At 40.0% G+C, this 17,631-nt stretch overlaps 1 protein-coding gene across 1 annotated transcript in view; it reads left to right on the top strand.

Annotated features, from left to right (window-relative positions):
* The window catches only part of SUGCT (succinyl-CoA:glutarate-CoA transferase), a 1,111,985-nt gene that overhangs the window by 367,111 nt on the left and 727,243 nt on the right, over positions 1–17,631 (top strand). The window contains exon 7 of the mRNA XM_053715817.1: positions 9,140–9,231. Within this exon, the coding sequence (XP_053571792.1) occupies positions 9,140–9,231 (92 nt within the window). The remainder of the gene's footprint in view (positions 1–9,139; positions 9,232–17,631) is intronic.

The raw sequence follows: 17,631 nt of genomic DNA on the forward strand, positions 1-17,631 counted from the left end.
GAAGTTTAAACTAATTACACCTAATCTAAGCCCCCTAATAAAATAATAATAAAAAAAAAAAATAAAATTCCCTACCCTATACTAAATTACAAATAGCCCTTAAAAGGGCTTTTTGCGGGGCATTGCCCCAAAGTAATCAGCTCTTTTACCTGTAAAAAAAGAAATACAACCCCCCAACATTAAATCCCACCACCCATACACTCAACCTTACTCTAAAACCCACCCAATCCCCCCTTAAAAAACCTAACACTAATAATTATATAGTTAATATAGGTGACGGCGGTGTAGGGGGGTCAGATTAGGGGTTAATATATTTAATATAGGTGGCGGCGGTGTAGGGGGATTAGATTAGGGGGTAATACATTTATTATAGGTGGCGGTGGTGTAGGGGGATTAGATTAGGGGGTAATACATTTATTATAGGTGGCGGTGGTGTAGGGGGATTAGATTAGGGGGTAATACATTTATTATAGGTGGCGGCGGTGTAGGGGGATTAGATTACAGGTAAAGGGTTAAGGGCTGGTAAAAGAGCTGATTACTTTGGGGCAATGCCCCGCAAAAGGCCCTTTTAAGGGCTGGTAATAGAGCTGGTTACTTTGGCGCAATGCCACGCAAAAAGCCCTTTTCAGGGCTATTTGTAATTTAGTTTAGGGTAGGGACATTTTAGTATTTTAGGGGGTAATACGTTTGTAATATAGTTAAAATATTTGGCGGCGGTGTAGGGGGCTCACATTAGGGGGTAATAATTTTAATATAGATGGCAGCGGTGTAGGGGAATCACATTAGGGGGTTAGACATTTAATGTAGGTGGCGGCGGGGTCCGGGAGCGGCGGTTAAGGGGTTAAACACTTTATTAGGGATGCGAAGGGGGATCGCGGTTGACAGGTAGATAGACATTGCGCATGCGTTAGGTGTTAGGTTTTATTTTGCAGCCAGTTTAGGGAGTTACAGGGCTCCAATACACAGCGTAAGGCTTACTACGCCTGCATTTTGTGGCAAGGTGAAAATGGAGTAAGATTTCTCCATTTTCGCCACGTAAGTCCTTACGCTGTATATTGGATACCAAACTGCGCGGGTTTGGTATACCTGTCTATGGGCCAAAAAACTACGGCCGAAGGCAGAAATATACGAGCGTAACTTCTAGGTTACATGAAGGTTAACATATTTTTTTTCCTGATAGGAAATACTTATTAATGAAATATCTGTAGTGTGGCATGTTACTTTGTGAGTACCACCATATCGGCCCAGAGGCAGAACTTTTTTTCACTTTCTGCGATGAGATTTTTTTTTAGTGAAAATTTTTCTGCAGGTCATTGATAATCTAGTGCAGTAGTTGAAAATTGCATTGCAAATTAGCTGCATACAAAAAAAAGTAATTGTCAATATCTCTTGAATTAATTTGTTTCCTTTTCTCTTAGTCTAACATAGTAATAAAAAAGGTGCATTTCGAGGACTTCCGGGCAGCGGCCATCTTGCTGGTCGCACTGAGCTTCAGCTCCTGAGTTACTCACCAGATTTTCCTAAATTTACCCTGAAGTTTTGACGACAGGCCATCCGAACTGGTAGAACAGCTTGACTGAAGGCACCCTGACACGAACGGCAGGGGTTCTTGGAATATAGTGTGGTTTCCCAGCCCTCAGTACCGGACTTTTAATTTGAGGCCTTCCCCTGTGTATGAAGCCTCACCTGTCCTCACCATTGCCGCGTGGCCAGTGCCTTTCGGGGCAAACTATCCAGCAGACTAACCTACACTGGGTTAATAAAAGAAAGCTACAAGAATACTGGTATAAAATGGATCCTAGAGAAGCATCGCTAATTGCCGTTATTACTAAACTTCTAGCTGACCAACTTACAAGCATCTCAGACCACCTGGCATTAGAATATGGCAGAATCTGCACTTCTAAGACTGCAACAAGCTCCCCGAAGAGGCGAGAAACTGCAGCTACTGCAGAAGGGGAAATTATTTTGGAAAAATATACCTCGCTTGAAGTGACAGCTGTTATCCAGCTTGATTCCGAGATCGGAGGTGAACATGAAGCTGCCCCTGAAGATGGAGGTCTGAGCGAGTACCATGAAAGAAAGGAGCCCTCTGTTAAACCCCTATCCAAGGGCTTACCATCTTCACTGAGAGCACAAAGGGTGTCGGCACAGATGGAGAGAGGGCGCGATTTACCAGCCCGCTATACTTATGCTGCATGTAGCGCAACATACAACATGGAGCTGCCTGCGGTGGCCGACGGGGATCCCAGGTCAGAGGTTGTTCCGCATCCAGATGCAGGAGTGGCGACTGTGTTCACTCAAGCCGTGAAGGAAGTCACGCTTGTTCAGAAAGGGTTGCGGCTTACAGATCCTCGTTGTCTCCTGGCTAAGAATGTAGAGGCTGCCTGGCTGTCGCAAGTTGAACGCACGCATGGGTATGTTATCCGAGTAGCCAAAGCAGGAGTCGGCTGAACTAATCCTGTGTATATTGTGAGAGATTCCGCTCCTGCAATAGTGATACACTACGACATCGTTCAGGCTGCTTACAGATAAACAGAGAGACTGTTCCCCTGCATAATTACTCTCACTGCGGGGACTCTTTACCTTGCCGATATGATCAATATAAATGAACCCTAATGACGGCACTAAAGCCTGAGATATGGGGGACATAATCGGTCGAGACACTGCGGTATACACTTTGCTCTAATTTGTGATTTGGCTACACAACCCTTTGTGACACATTTGCCTACCTCAGAGCTCAGGTGTAGGCCGTTAGCTTTCTAGCATGGTTTGTAGTGGACATGTGTCAATGTACTGTTAAATCACTATAACCTTTTCAGTATCTCTACCTGTCTATGAGGCACACATATCAGCTTATGTGCTCTTTGACCCCCCCATTAACTAGTCATGAGACCCCAGCTGTTACATAGAAATAATACATATGTGAGAACTATTGTTTTCGGATAAAATAGGAGCAGGGTAATTGCGTGTCCCACTTCATGGAGCTCTTATGTCCTTCACCATCTCAACTATCACCTTTTTTATTGGAATATCTATAATGGCTTGTTTAGTTCTATTGCTGACTTTAATAATGGTTATACTGCTTATTTCATACCTGCTGCATTGGAGGAGTATTTGAGCCTATATACTATGTTATATTTAATTCTTATGGTGGTCAGATATATTTGAGAGTGAATTTATGGGTACTCAATATTATCCCCCAGTGCAATACAGCATAGCCAAGTTCCTACACAGAGGTCATACTCTAAATGTGTCTTGTGACCTCTACATCTTAAAAACAGGTCCCTTGAGTTATTACTAAGCTAAATTAGGCTTCCATTTAATTCTTAGTATATCCTGGGTTGTGTGTCAAAATTCTTGTTATCTCTCTTTATTATATTCAACCCCTTATAACCGCATTTGTGAAATATATTAACTTGTTACTAATATATATGCACTCTATTTTTACAAGTTATGTTAAAGATATAAAATGAGGATTTCATTTAAGACCCAAAAGTGGTCTCTCTTGTTGGTAAAAGCCTCCTATAATTTCATTACATATTTTTGGAGTCCAAAAGCGACCCCATGTGCCATTCAGGACGGTAAAGAACAGTAGGCACTCGATTTGTCTCCTATATCTGTGAATTTTACTCTTAGGAAAATACTCTGTGTATAACTGTCATAAAATATGACATATGTTTTCCGTTAATGTTATTATATATTGCTCCATATTACTTGTATGCCTTATTTCAATCCTCAAATAAAAATTATTAAAAAAAAAAAAAAAGGTGCATTTCTCATACAAACATCTTACAGTCAGAGAAAAACAGCTTTTCAGACTGTGAAAAGCTAGGGAACGAGCTTGCAAAAATCTAAGAGCCAAACAATCAATGCACTGTTGCTTTGCAGCACTACTGCATATTTGATTGTTGTCTTCAAACAGCACTTTGCTCTGGATGCTCTCTGTTAAGGAAGACTTATACAATGCAGCCAGAGAACAGCTCTGTTTAAAGAGAACAGCACTGAAAAGTTAAAGTGCTAACAGCTCCTGTTCTTTCTGCAGACATGCTGCATTTTCTGCGATGACATCTCAGATCACTCTATGTTCTGCCTTGGGGCATATCGGAATAGTGAAATACAATAATAAATCTGAGATTTAATTATTACCAAACAACAACAATAACATTGTCATTTGGACCTGATTAATCTCTAGATCTGGCACATCAAATAGCAGCAAGAGCAGTATGCACATTAGAAGGGTCCTTTGGCAGTCATGTGTATTCCTCTGCTCATTTATTTTTGTAGGTCAGTGGTCAGCTTCTAATTTCAGAGATTTCTTAAAGGAACAACATACTGACACTGTTGTTTGATGCTGTTTGTCTTTTATACTCTTACTTCACAGCCTTGAGGAGAATGGATGACAGATAGGGGCAGTAAACTTGTTGATATTGTAATATAAAATGTTAAAATATGTGTAGAAATATTTACTTTTGGTATATATTTTGCCCCTTTTCCTGTAATTTAAAGGGACATTGTACAATAGATTTTTTCTTTGCATGAATGTTTTTCAGATGATTAAGTTATATAGCTCATCTAGGGTTTTTTTTTTTTAATGTATAGTTTTACTTAGTTTTAAATAACATTGTGATGATTTTCAGACTTCTACCCAAGCTCCAAAGTTTTAGATGTATATTGATGTCCACAGACTTCAGACTGCTTATGTTTGTATATGGAGTCTTTTCATATGCAGTGGAGGGTCTGCTCTCAGCCCCTTTCAGTGGGTGTCCCAGTCTAACCTAATCAACAGTGCTAAATTGGGAGTTCTAAGTACGTTTTAAAAAGGTTTTATACTGAATTTTTATATTAGTATCTGTGTATATTATTCTTTATAGTAGTGTCTATTACATGCAGTTACATGAAAATTGGTGTATACTGTCCCTTTAAGTCTGAAAATTCTGAGAACTGATAGAGCACACAATAGGCTCACAAGTCTTATCATACACCATATCTGTCCCTAATTGGCTTCAACATAGAAGATAATATCAAAAACTGTACATAAAAGAAATAATCAAATAAAATATATGTGCAAACATAATAACAGGGTCCACTCCATTCTGGATTGGCTCCTCCTAATAAGGCAAGCTGTGGGTGAAGCTTGGCTACTAATAACCAGTCACAGCAAACAAGGTGTTTATCCATTTGAAACATTTTAAAATTCACATAATATGTTAATTTATTGCAGGACTGCAGATAAATATTGCATTTAAAAGGTGTTTACTGTCCCTTTTAAAAGTTTGTTTTAAACTTTTATTTTATATTCAGTTTTTTATAGTGTTATTTTGTATTTGGATATTCTGTATATCAATTAAAATCGAGTTTTCCATTTGATATTATATAGAAGCATATTTGTAAAATAAATTAATTAACAAAAATTATATAAGTAAAATCTGTCACTGTTGCTGTGTATAGTGCATATGTACATACTGTATGCTCCGTGAACTGCATTTAAAGGGGCAGTCTACACCAGAATTTTTATTGTTTTAAAAGATAGATAATCCCTTTATTACCCATTCCCCAGTTTTGCATAACCAACACAGTTATATTTATACACTTTTTACCTCTGTGATTATCTTGTATCTAAGCCTCTGCAAACTGCCCCTTTATTTCAGTTCTTTTGACAGACTTGCAGTTTAGCCAATCAGTGCTAGCTCCCAGATAACTTCACATGCATGAGCACAGTGTTATCTATATGAAAAACATGAACTAACACCCTCTAGTGGTGGAAAACTGTTAAAATGCATTCCGAAAAGAGGTGGCCTTCAAGGGCTAAGAAATTAGCATATGAACCTCCTAGGTTAAGCTTTCAACTAAGAATACCAAGAGATTAGAGAACAAAGCAAAATTGGTGATAAAAGTAAATTGGAAAATTGTTTAATATTACATGCCCTATCTGAATCATGAAAGTTTATTTTGGACTAGACTGTCCCTTTAAATACTGAACCTGCTCAAATAGCAGGTTGTTGCTTTTATAATGCAAATTGAGTCCTCACAGCCACAAATATAGTCATTGCCTGATCAATATGTCACTTTGACTCTCTAAGCAGTTGCAGTGTTTGACTGCAGGTACACAACGCATATGCACATATGCTTTGTCACAGAACATTATCTCACTGAAACAGTAATAACTTTTGTTAGAAACATTTTTTTGCTAATCAATGTGTTTTGCAAAAAGTGTTCTGAGTATAGAAGTGTCATTTTACAAAAATAAATGTTAAATGTATATAGCTGTGAGAAATTAAAAAGAGATATAATATGATTATAAAGATATATCAGTTACCTATATACAGAACATGGTCTCCTTTTAGAAAGTGTGTGGGCTTTATTTTCGCTGTGCATATTTTAGCTCAGATCTGGCAAGGTTTTATATGATTAGATATTTATTTACAATTCACTTTCGGCATGACTTGGCAAGATCTATAAGCAAATGTTCTTCCCTGGAAATAACTGCAGTTTTATTTTTATTTTTTTTCACCATTGTTCGCATCACGAAGCATGTCCTACTCCTTCAGAATTTGTCATCTGCGTGTCATCAATATGAAGGCGGTTGTATTAACATTTCAATTTGCTGGTAAACTCAGGTTCATGCTGAGTTATTAAGCAGAGAGAGAAAACATTCATGGTCCCAGTGTGGGTTCATTACCAAACCCCTCAAAATATTGAGTATATTAGAAATACTTATAGGTGTGAATGACTAAATTCAAATGAGTCATAGTAATTATGGCATTATTAATGCTGAACAATTCTTCATATATATATATTTTACATTAAATATCCTATACATTTATAATGATTATAGGTATTTGTAAAACGTCAAACTTTAAGGTAACAAAAGTGTAATATTTTACATTTTATTTGTATTACAATTAAAAAATAAAAATTAAAAAAATTATACGTTTCTAATCCTTTGTCATAGTTCTGAACTGAATATACTGGAGTTAAAGGAACTCCCTCTAGTTGTGGGTGTCGCTATGTTGAAATCTGTTTTTCACTGCATTTTAGCGCTGACCTGTTTAGACATGACAGCAACTCTCCAATACCTGTAGTGTAAGTAGGTTCCATAATGACTGATCCCATGATTTGAGGAAGGTGCATGAAATGTATTTATTGTTTAGTGTCCCTTTAATCCTCATTGGCTGATTGAGCATTAGTAGAAAGTACCTCTGAACCAGGAATTCGTAGTAGGAAGTGCACAATTTATACTGGTATATTTGTTTCAATTTACATAAAAATTTCTACTTTATATTCCAGAAATGTCATTATGTTGTGTATTCATATGGAATACATTACTTTTGAGTACAGTGGATTGTGGGTATTAAGTAGTGAACCTCCCGAGGCCTAGCCTTTATTTTGTTTGTTTTTTAATTAAAGATATATGTTCTATAAGTCAGGGGTCAAGTCCTACAAAAAAAAGTGTGGGAACTCACCAAGACTTCCACCCTCCCTCACAATTAAGATTGTTTTACACACACACACACACACACACACACACACACACATATATATATATATATATATATATATATATATATATATATATATATATATATATATATATATATATATAAAACAAACAACATTTAAAATTAGGAGGAGGTAAAAGGTGAGTTTAAAATCCTCCACTACGCACAAAATATAGAGAACATAACTCATTGTGTAGTTCATTAACAAATCTAGACAGTCCAGAAGGCTTGTTTTTCCCACAGACAACCTCTGGAATACATTGTTTCCAATGCAGCAAAGGATTCTGGATAAGATATGCAAATTAGGTTCACAATGACACACCTTTTTACTTCAAGTCTGCTTTTCAGCAGATTCCCTTAACGCCAACGCATCGCTGTTCACACAGCTTATAAACTTAGCTAGGGTTAGTGCAGTGATTCATAACCAACCCAGGACAGACTGTTTCGTAGTTATTGCTACTCATCAGCTGGGAGAAGGTTTGAATCACTGCTGGGTGAAGTTGATTTTGGGCAAATTACAACAACATTTAAAATTAGGGGGAGGTAAAAGGTGAGTTTAAAATCTTCCACTACGCACAAAATATAGAGAAAATAACTTGTGTACTTCATTAACAAATCTATACACTAACACTTACACACACACAGTATTTATATGTATATAATCTATAGACTTTGGTTAATGAAAGCAAATTAAATCCAATGAAGCATTGAATGATTGCCTTTGGGCCTTAGAATCCTCCTCTGTCACAGAGTCTCACCCACTTAAGGTGCAATAGTTCTATTTCTGCTGAGGGGAGCTAAATAACCCCAGAGCAAGCCACACAGAAATGTAAGCACCATGTGTAATAAAGGATAATAAAGATAATATCAATAACAGGGGTGATAACACAGCAGGACCGCTGACAGTCTTACATTTAGTGTATTGTAGGAAGTGTTACTGCCCATTACTAGAGGATCTCACTATCCCTCTAACCAGACTGTGGTCCAGCTCCTCCCACCAGCATCAGCAGTGTTTATTGAAGTGTTTCTGTTCTCTGTCCTGAGGGATCTTAGTTCCTTCTGCAAAAATAGTGCAGGAACTCCGTTCCCATGCGTTCCCGCCCGACTTGACCCCTGCTATAAGTGCTTATCTCTATATCTGTCTAATACAGTGTTATTAGCATATAAGGGGAGGCCTGGGACAGGATCATCGCACCATCCTATGGAAACCACAAGCTTCAGTAAATGATTCCAAGTGAATGAAGCATTTTTGATAACAGAAGTTAATTGAAAAGTTCTTTAGAATTGCATGCTGCTTCTGAATCATGAAAGTTTAATATTGACTTTAATGTCCCTTTAAGTAACATCTACTATGGGGGATGGTATTGCTATCTTGTAAAATTCACCAGAGGGGAGACCCACCACCTAACACCTGGTCTAATATATCTACCATTATTCCAGTTGGTAGCACACTATTATTATGATGCAAATCCTTTTAACACTGATAATTGTATTTATTGGTAGCAATATATGTTGTTTGTATTTCAGTTTGCATTTAATTATTATTAAATGATCACATGTCTATATTGTTATTTTGATAATGTACTGGAAAAAATATGTTGTGATAGTTAATTTTGTACTTACTAGTTTGTTGTCTACAGGTTACGGTCAAACAGGTCCCTTATATCAGAGAGCTGGGTATGATGCCATTGCTTGTGCTATGTCTGGACTTATGTATATCACAGGATCAGAGGTAATTTAATTATGTATTTGTTTTTTACTGTATTATTTACTAATTCATTCTTAATTCTTTCTAATAATTAAGATTATTTTAGTCTTGTTTTGAATAATGTGTTAGCTGTAATGCCGCATGATTTCTGTAATTTTGTTGTTAGCATTAATGTTATAACATTTGTATCACTGTATGCTAAAACATTTTTTCCATCTTAAAGGGACAGTAAACACCAGAATTTTTGTTGTTTAAAATGGTAGATAATCCCTTTATTACCCATTCCCCAGTTTTGCATAACCAACCAATTATATAATAATATACCTTTTACCTCTGTGATTAACTTGTATATAAGCCTCTGCAAACTGCCCCCTTATTTCAGTTCTTTTGACAGACTTGCATTTTTAGCCAATCAGTACTTACTACTAGGAGCTTCATGTGCCTGAGCTCAATGTTATCTATGTGAAACACATGAACTAACGCCCTCTAGTTGTGAAAAACTGTCAAAATGCTTTTAGATTAGAGGCGTTCTTCAAGGTCTAAGAAATTAGCATATGAACCTCCTAGGTTTAACTTTCAACTAAGAATACCAAGAGAACAAAGCAAAATTGGTGATAAAAGTAAATTTAAACATGATTTGCTTTATTGTGTTTTTATGCTGTGACATGTGTGAGATGAGGCTCTGGCAGATGTGGGAGCATTCAGATTTTACTTTTGTTTTGGATAAACTGCGCAACCTGTCAGTTTGGCACGCTTTTCTTCCTGCAGCAGGGCCGGTCCTGCATGACACTCCATGTGACCGGGTGTGGCCTCATTAACATCCTCTTTCCTGACCATGCGGTTTACAGGAGAAGAAGCGCTTTCTCTGTGGGGCCTGGGTCAAAGGAGGTGGTGAGTGTCCTGGCCATTGGGGGTATAAAGATGCCATTTACTTTTTCTATAATCCATTTTAAAAGCGCAAGCTATGAAGGACTCTGATGCGTTAGAGGGTACTCCCTTTTTACCTAGATCTAATACCTGCTTTTATTGTGAGGAGGCTATTGTATACCCTCCTGCTCAATTTTGTTCCAAATGCCTTGATAAAGTAGTTATGTCTAAAAAAAGACTAAGCTGTTTAGTATAACTGAGCCGTCCACCTCTAAAGGGTCTCCGTCCCGTGAGGTGCGTTCCCTGCAATAATTTCCGATTACACATGCAGGACCCCATTGCTTCACTAATCCTCCTTCGGGAGGGGCCCTCTTACCGCCAGACTTTTCTGAACAGTTGCAGTGTCTGCGGCCTTTAGTGCTTTACCTCGCCCTGCTAAGCACAAGAGAAAGGTTAAATACTGCTATCCTTCCCAGGGGTCATCTACCAAATTAGAATACAATAGAAGACAGGCGCAGCCCAATTCAAGTGCAGGGTAATTTATTGTGGTATTAATGTAAGTACACAATACATACTCACAAACGTTTAGGAATAAAAACAGCAGTTTCAAACATAAGTTGACCCCTCCAGTGTAATGTCAGAATTCACAGCCCAAACATGAACATCTCGGTCGGAATATACCAAGTCTGGGTGGGAAGTGCTGGAACCTGATACAATATAGCTAGTGGATCAATGTAACTTTACGTACGTTTTGTCTGAGTTCGCTCAGACTTTTTCAAGAGTAAAAATAAAATGGATGTAAACATAGGCCTAGATTTAGAGTTTGGCGGTAGCCGTCAAAACCAGCGTTAGAGGCTCCTAACGCTGGTTTCTCCAACATAGGTGTGTCCGGTCCACGGCGTCATCCTTACTTGTGGGATATTCTCTTCCCCAACAGGAAATGGCAAAGAGCCCAGCAAAGCTGGTCACATGATCCCTCCTAGGCTCCGCCTACCCCAGTCATTCTCTTTGCCGTTGCACCGGCAACATCTCCACGGAGATGGTTAAGAGTTTTTTGGTGTTTAAATGTAGTTTTTATCCTTCAATCAAGTGTTTGTTATTTTAAAATAGTGCTGGTATGTACTATTTACTCTGAAACAGAAAAGAGATGAAGATTTCTGTTTGTAAGAGGAAGATGATTTTAGCAAACGTTACTAAAATCGATTGCTGTTTCCACACAGGACTGTTGAGATGAAGTAACTTCAGTTGGGGGAAACAGTTGGCAGACTTTTCTGCTTGAGGTATGACTGGCCACATTTCTAACAAGACTTTATAATGCTGGAAGGCTGTCATTTCCCCTATGGGGACCGGTAAGCCATTTTCTTAGATTAAGTAAAAGAATAAAGGGCTTTATAAGGGCTTAAAAAACTGGTAGACATTTTTCTGGGCTAAATCGATTACTTTGCTAAGCATATTTGGCAGATTATAACTCTTAATAGTTATTATAATCTTGGGGATTGTTGTTAAAAAACGGCAGGCACTGTATTGGACACCTTTTTCAGATGGGGGCCTTTTCTAGTCATAGGCAGAGCCTCATTTTCGCTCCACTAATGCGCAGTTGTTTTTGGAAAGCAAGGCATGCAGATGCATGTGTGAGGAGCTAAGAACCACTGAAAAAGCTTATAGAAGGCATCATTTGGTATCGTATTCCCCTCTGGGCTTGGTTACGTCTCAGCAAAGCAGATACCTGGGACTGTATAGGGGTTAAATGTAAATACGTCTCCGGTTCCGTTATTTTAAGGGTTAAAGCTTTCAAATTTGGTGTGCAATACTTTTAAGGCTTTAAGACACTGTGGTGAAATTTTGGTGAATTTTGAACAATTCCTTCATGCTTTTTCACATATTCAGTAATAAAGTGTGTTCTGTTTAAAATTTAAAGTGACAGTAACGGTTATATTTTAAAACGTTTTTTGTGCTTTGTTGACTAGTTTAAGCCTGTTTAACATGTCTGAACCATCAGATAAGCGATGTTCTATATGTATGAAAGCCAAGGTTTCTCCCCATTTAAATATATGTGATGATTGTGACATAGTGTCCAAACAAAGTAGGGACAATGATGCCACAGATAATGATATTGCCCAAAATGATTCCTCAAATGAGGGGAGTAAGCATGGTACTGCATCATCCCCTTCTGTGTCTACACCAGTTTTGCCCACACAAGAGGCCCCTAGTACATCTAGTGCGCCAATACTTATTACCATGCAACAATAACGGCTGTTATGGATAATTCTATTGCAAACATTTTATCTAAAATGCCTACTTATCAGAGAAAGCGCGATTGCTCTGTTTTAAACACTGAAGAGCAAGAGGACGCTGATGATAACGGTTCTGACATACCCTCACACCAATCTGAAGGGGCCAGGAGGGAGGTTTTGTCTGAGGGAGAAATTTCAGATTCAGGAAAAATTTCTCAACAAGCTGAACCTGATGTTGTAACATTTAAATTTAAATTAGAACATCTCCGCGCACTGCTTAAGGAGGTATTATCTACTCTGGATGATTGTGACAATTTGGTCATTCCAGAGAAATTATGTAAGATGGACAAGTTCCTAGAGGTTCCGGTGCCCCCCGATGCTTTTCCTATACCCAAGCGGGTGGCGGACATAGTAAATAAGGAGTGGGAAAGGCCCGGCATACTTTTTGTTCCTCCCCTATATTTAAGAAATTATTTCCTATAGTCGACCCCAGAAAGGACTTATGGCAGACAGTCCCCAAGGTCGAGGGGGCGGTCTCTACTCTAAACAAACGCACTACTATTCCCATAGAGGATAGTTGTGCTTTCAAAGATCCTATGGATAAAAAATTAGAGGGTTTGCTTAAAAAGATGTTTGTTCAGCAAGGTTACCTTCTACAACCAATTTCATGCATTGTTCCTGTCACTACGGCAGCGTGTTTCTGGTTCGAAGAACTAGAAAAGTCGCTCAATAAAGAATCTTCGTATGAGGAGGTTATGGACAGAGTTCAAGCACTTAAATTGGCTAACTCTTTTATTTTAGATGCCGCTTTGCAATTAGCTAGATTAGCGGCGAAAAATTCAGGGTTTGCTATCGTGGCGCGCAGAGCGCTTTGGCTAAAGTCTTGGTCAGCGGATGTGTCTTCCAAGACAAAATTGCTTAACATCCCTTTCAAGGGTAAAACACTGTTTGGTCCTGATTTGAAAGAGATTATTTCAGACATCACCGGGGGAAAGGGCCACGCCCTTCCTCAGGATAGGTCTTTTAAGGCTAAAAATAAGCCTAATTTTCGTCCCTTTCGCAGAAACGGACCAGCCTCTAATTCTACATCCTCTAAGCAAGAGGGTAATACTTCTCAACCCAAACCAGCCTGGAGACCGATGCAAGGCTGGAACAAGGGTAAGCAGGCCAAGAAGCCTGCCACTGCTACCAAAACAGCATGAAGGGATGGCCCCCGATCCGGGACCGGATCTGGTGGGGGGCAGACTTTCTCTCTTTGCTCAGGCTTGGGCAAGAGATGTTCAGGATCCTTGGGCACTAGAAATAGTTTCTCAGGGTTATCTCCTGGAATTCAAGGAACTACCCCCAAGGGGAAGGTTCCACAGGTCTCAATTATCTTCAAACCAAATAAAAAGACAGGCATTCTTACATTGTGTAGAAGACCTGTTAAAGATGGGAGTAATTCATCCAGTTCCAATAGGAGAACAAGGGATGGGGTTTTACTCCAACCTGTTCATAGTTCCCAAAAAAGAGGGAACATTCAGACCAATTTTAGATCTCAAGATCCTAAACAAATTTCTCAGGGTTCCATCGTTCAAAATGGAAACCATTCGAACGATCCTTCCTACCATCCAGGAAGGTCAATTTATGACCACGGTGGATTTAAAGGATGCGTACCTCCATATTCCTATCCACAAGGAACATCATCAGTTCCTAAGGTTCACTTTTCTGGACAAGCATTACCAGTTTGTGGCACTTCCATTCGGATTAGCCACTGCTCCGAGAATTTTCACAAAGGTACTAGGGTCCCTTCTAGCGGTTCTAAGACCAAGGGGCATTGCAGTAGTACCGTACTTGGACGACATCCTGATTCAAGCGTCGTCTCTGTCAAAAGCAAAGGCTCATACGGACATCGTCCTAGCCTTTCTCAGATCTCACGGATGGAAAGTGAACATAGAAAAAAGTTCTCTGTCCCCGTCAACAAGAGTTCCCTTCTTGGGAACAATAATAGATTCCTTAGAAATGAGGATTTTTCTGACAGAGGTCAGAAAATCAAAACTTCTAAGCTCTTGTCAAGTACTTCATTCTGTTCTTCGTCCTTCCATAGCGCAGTGCATGGAAGTAATAGGATTGATGGTTGCAGCGATGGACATAGTTCCTTTTGCACGAATTCATCTAAGACCATTACAACTGTGCATGCTCAGACAGTGGAATGGGGATTATACAGACTTGTCTCCGACGATTCAAGTAGATCAAAGGACCAGAGATTCACTCCGTTGGTGGCTGATCCTGGACAACCTGTCACAGGGAATGAGCTTCCGCAGACCAGAGTGGGTCATTGTCACGACCGACGCCAGTCTGGTGGGCTGGGGCGCGGTCTGGGAACCCCTGAAAGCTCAGGGTCTATGGTCTCGGGAAGAATCTCTTCTCCCGATAAACATTCTGGAACTGAGAGCGATATTCAATGCTCTCAAAGCTTTGCCTCATCTAGCAAAGGCCAAATTCATAAGGTTTCAATCAGACAACATGACGACTGTTGCATATATCAACCATCAGGGGGGAACAAGGAGTTCCCTGGCGATGGAGGAAGTGACCAAGATAATTCAATGGGCGGAGGATCACTCCTGCCACTTGTCTGCAATCCACATCCCAGGAGTGGAAAATTGGGAAGCGGATTTTCTGAGTCGTCAGACATTCCATCCGGGGGAGTGGGAACTCCATCCGGAAATCTTTGCCCAAATAACTCAATTATGGGGCATTCCAGACATGGATCTGATGGCCTCTCGTCAGAACTTCAAGGTTCCTTGTTACGGGTCCAGATCCAGGGATCCCAAGGCGGCTCTAGTAGATGCACTAGTAGCACCTTGGACCTTCAACCTAGCTTATGTATTCCCACCGTTTCCTCTCATTCCCAGGCTGGTAGCCAGGATCAATCAGGAGAGGGCTTTGGTGATCTTGATAGCTCCTGCGTGGCCACGCAGGACTTGGTATGCAGACCTGGTGAATATGTCATCGGCTCCACCATGGAAGCTACCTTTGAGACAGGACCTTCTTGTTCAAGGTCCATTCGAACATCCGAATCTGGTTTCCCTCCAACTGACTGCTTGGAGATTGAACGCTTGATTTTATCAAAGCGTGGGTTTTCAGATTCTGTAATAGATACTCTGATTCAGGCTAGAAAGCCTGTAACTAGAAAAATTTACCATAAAATATGGAAAAAATATATCTGTTGGTGTGAATCTAAAGGATTCCCATGGAACAAGATAAAAATTCCTAAGATTCTATCCTTTCTACAAGAAGGTTTGGAGAAAGGATTATCTGCAAGTTCTCTGAAGGGACAGATCTCTGCTTTATCTGTTTTACTTCACAAAAGGCTGGCAGCTGTGCCAGACGTTCAAGCGTTTGTTCAGGCTCTGGTTAGAATCAAGCCTGTTTACAGACCTTTGACTCCTCCCTGGAGTCTTAATCTAGTTCTTTCAGTTCTTCAAGGGGTTCCGTTTGAACCCTTACATTCCGTAGATATTAAGTTATTATCTTGGAAAGTTTTGTTTTTGGTTGCAATTTCTTCTGCTAGAAGAGTTTCTGAATTATCTGCTCTGCAGTGTTCTCCGCCCTATCTGGTGTTCCATGCAGATAAGGTGGTTTTGCGTACTAAGCCTGGTTTTCTTCCGAAAGTTGTTTCCAACAAAAATATTAACCACGAGATAGTTGTACCTTCTTTGTGTCCGAATCCAGTTTCAAAGAAGGAACGTTTGTTACACAATTTGGACGTAGTCCGTGCTCTGAAATTCTATTTAGAGGCCACTAAAGATTTCAGACAAACATCTTCTTTGTTTGTTGTTTATTCTGGTAAAAGGAGAGGTCAAAAAGCAACTTCTACCTCTCTTTCTTTTTGGCTTAAAAGCATTATCCGATTGGCTTATGGGACTGCCGGACGGCAGCCTCCTGAAAGAATCACAGCTCATTCCACTAGGGCTGTGGCTTCCACATGGGCCTTCAAGAACGAGGCTTCTGTTGACCAGATATGTAAGGCAGCGACTTGGTCTTCACTGCACACTTTTGCCAAATTTTACAAATTTGATACTTTTGCTTCTTCGGAGGCTATTTTTGGGAGAAAGGTTTTGCAAGCCGTGGTGCCTTCCATTTAGGTGACCTGATTTGCTCCCTCCCTTCATCCGTGTCCTAAAGCTTTGGTATTGGTTCCCACAAGTAAGGATGACGCCGTGGACCGGACACACCTATGTTGGAGAAAACAGAATTTATGCTTACCTGATAAATTACTTTCTCCAACGGTGTGTCCGGTCCACGGCCCGCCCTGGTTTTTTTAATCAGGTATGATGAATTATTTTTTCTAACTACAGTCACCACGGTATCATATGGTTTCTCCTATGCATATTTCCTCCTGTACGTCGGTCGAATGACTGGGGTAGGCGGAGCCTAGGAGGGATCATGTGACCAGCTTTGCTGGGCTCTTTGCCATTTCCTGTTGGGGAAGAGAATATCCCACAAGTAAGATTGACGCCGTGGACCGGACACACCGTTGGAGAAAGTAATTTATCAGGTAAGCATAAATTCTGTTTTTTACCGCCCGCTGGTATTTGGAGTCAGTCAGGAAAGGGTCTAACGCTCACTTTGCAGCCGTGACTTTTCCATACCGCAGATCCCCCTACACCATTTGCGTATCTTATCTTTTCAATGGGATCTTCCTAACGCCGGTATTTAGGGTCTTGGCTGAAGTGAGCGTTAGAAATCTAACGACAAAACTCCAGCCGCAGAAAAAAGTCAGTAGTTAAGAGCTTTCTGGGCTAACGCCGGTTTATAAAGCTCTTAACTACTGTGCTCTAAAGTACACTAACACCCATAAACTACCTATGTACCCCTAAATCGAGGCCCCCCCACATCGCCGCCACTCTATTAAAATTTTTTAACCCCTAATCTGCCGCTCCATACACCGCCGCCACCTACGTTATCCCTATGTACCCCTAATCTGCTGCCCCTAATACCGCCGACCCCTATATTATATTTATTAACCCCTAATCTGCCGCCCCCAACGTCGCCGCCACCTATCTACACTTATTAACCACTAATCTGCCGACCGGACTGCACCGCTACTATAATAAATGTATTAACCCCTAATCCGCCTCACTCCCACCTCAATAATCCTATAATAAATAGTATTAACCCCTAATCTGCCCTCCCTAACATCGCCAACACCTAACTTCAAGCATTAACCTCTAATCTGCCGACCGGAGCTCACCGCTACTCTAATACATTTTTTAACCCCTAAAGCTAATTCTAACCCTAACCCTAACACCCCCCTAAGTTAAATATAATTTTTATCTAA

This window comes from Bombina bombina, chromosome 5 (genome assembly GCF_027579735.1).
Source record: "Bombina bombina isolate aBomBom1 chromosome 5, aBomBom1.pri, whole genome shotgun sequence".
NCBI classification, from domain to species: domain Eukaryota; kingdom Metazoa; phylum Chordata; class Amphibia; order Anura; family Bombinatoridae; genus Bombina; species Bombina bombina.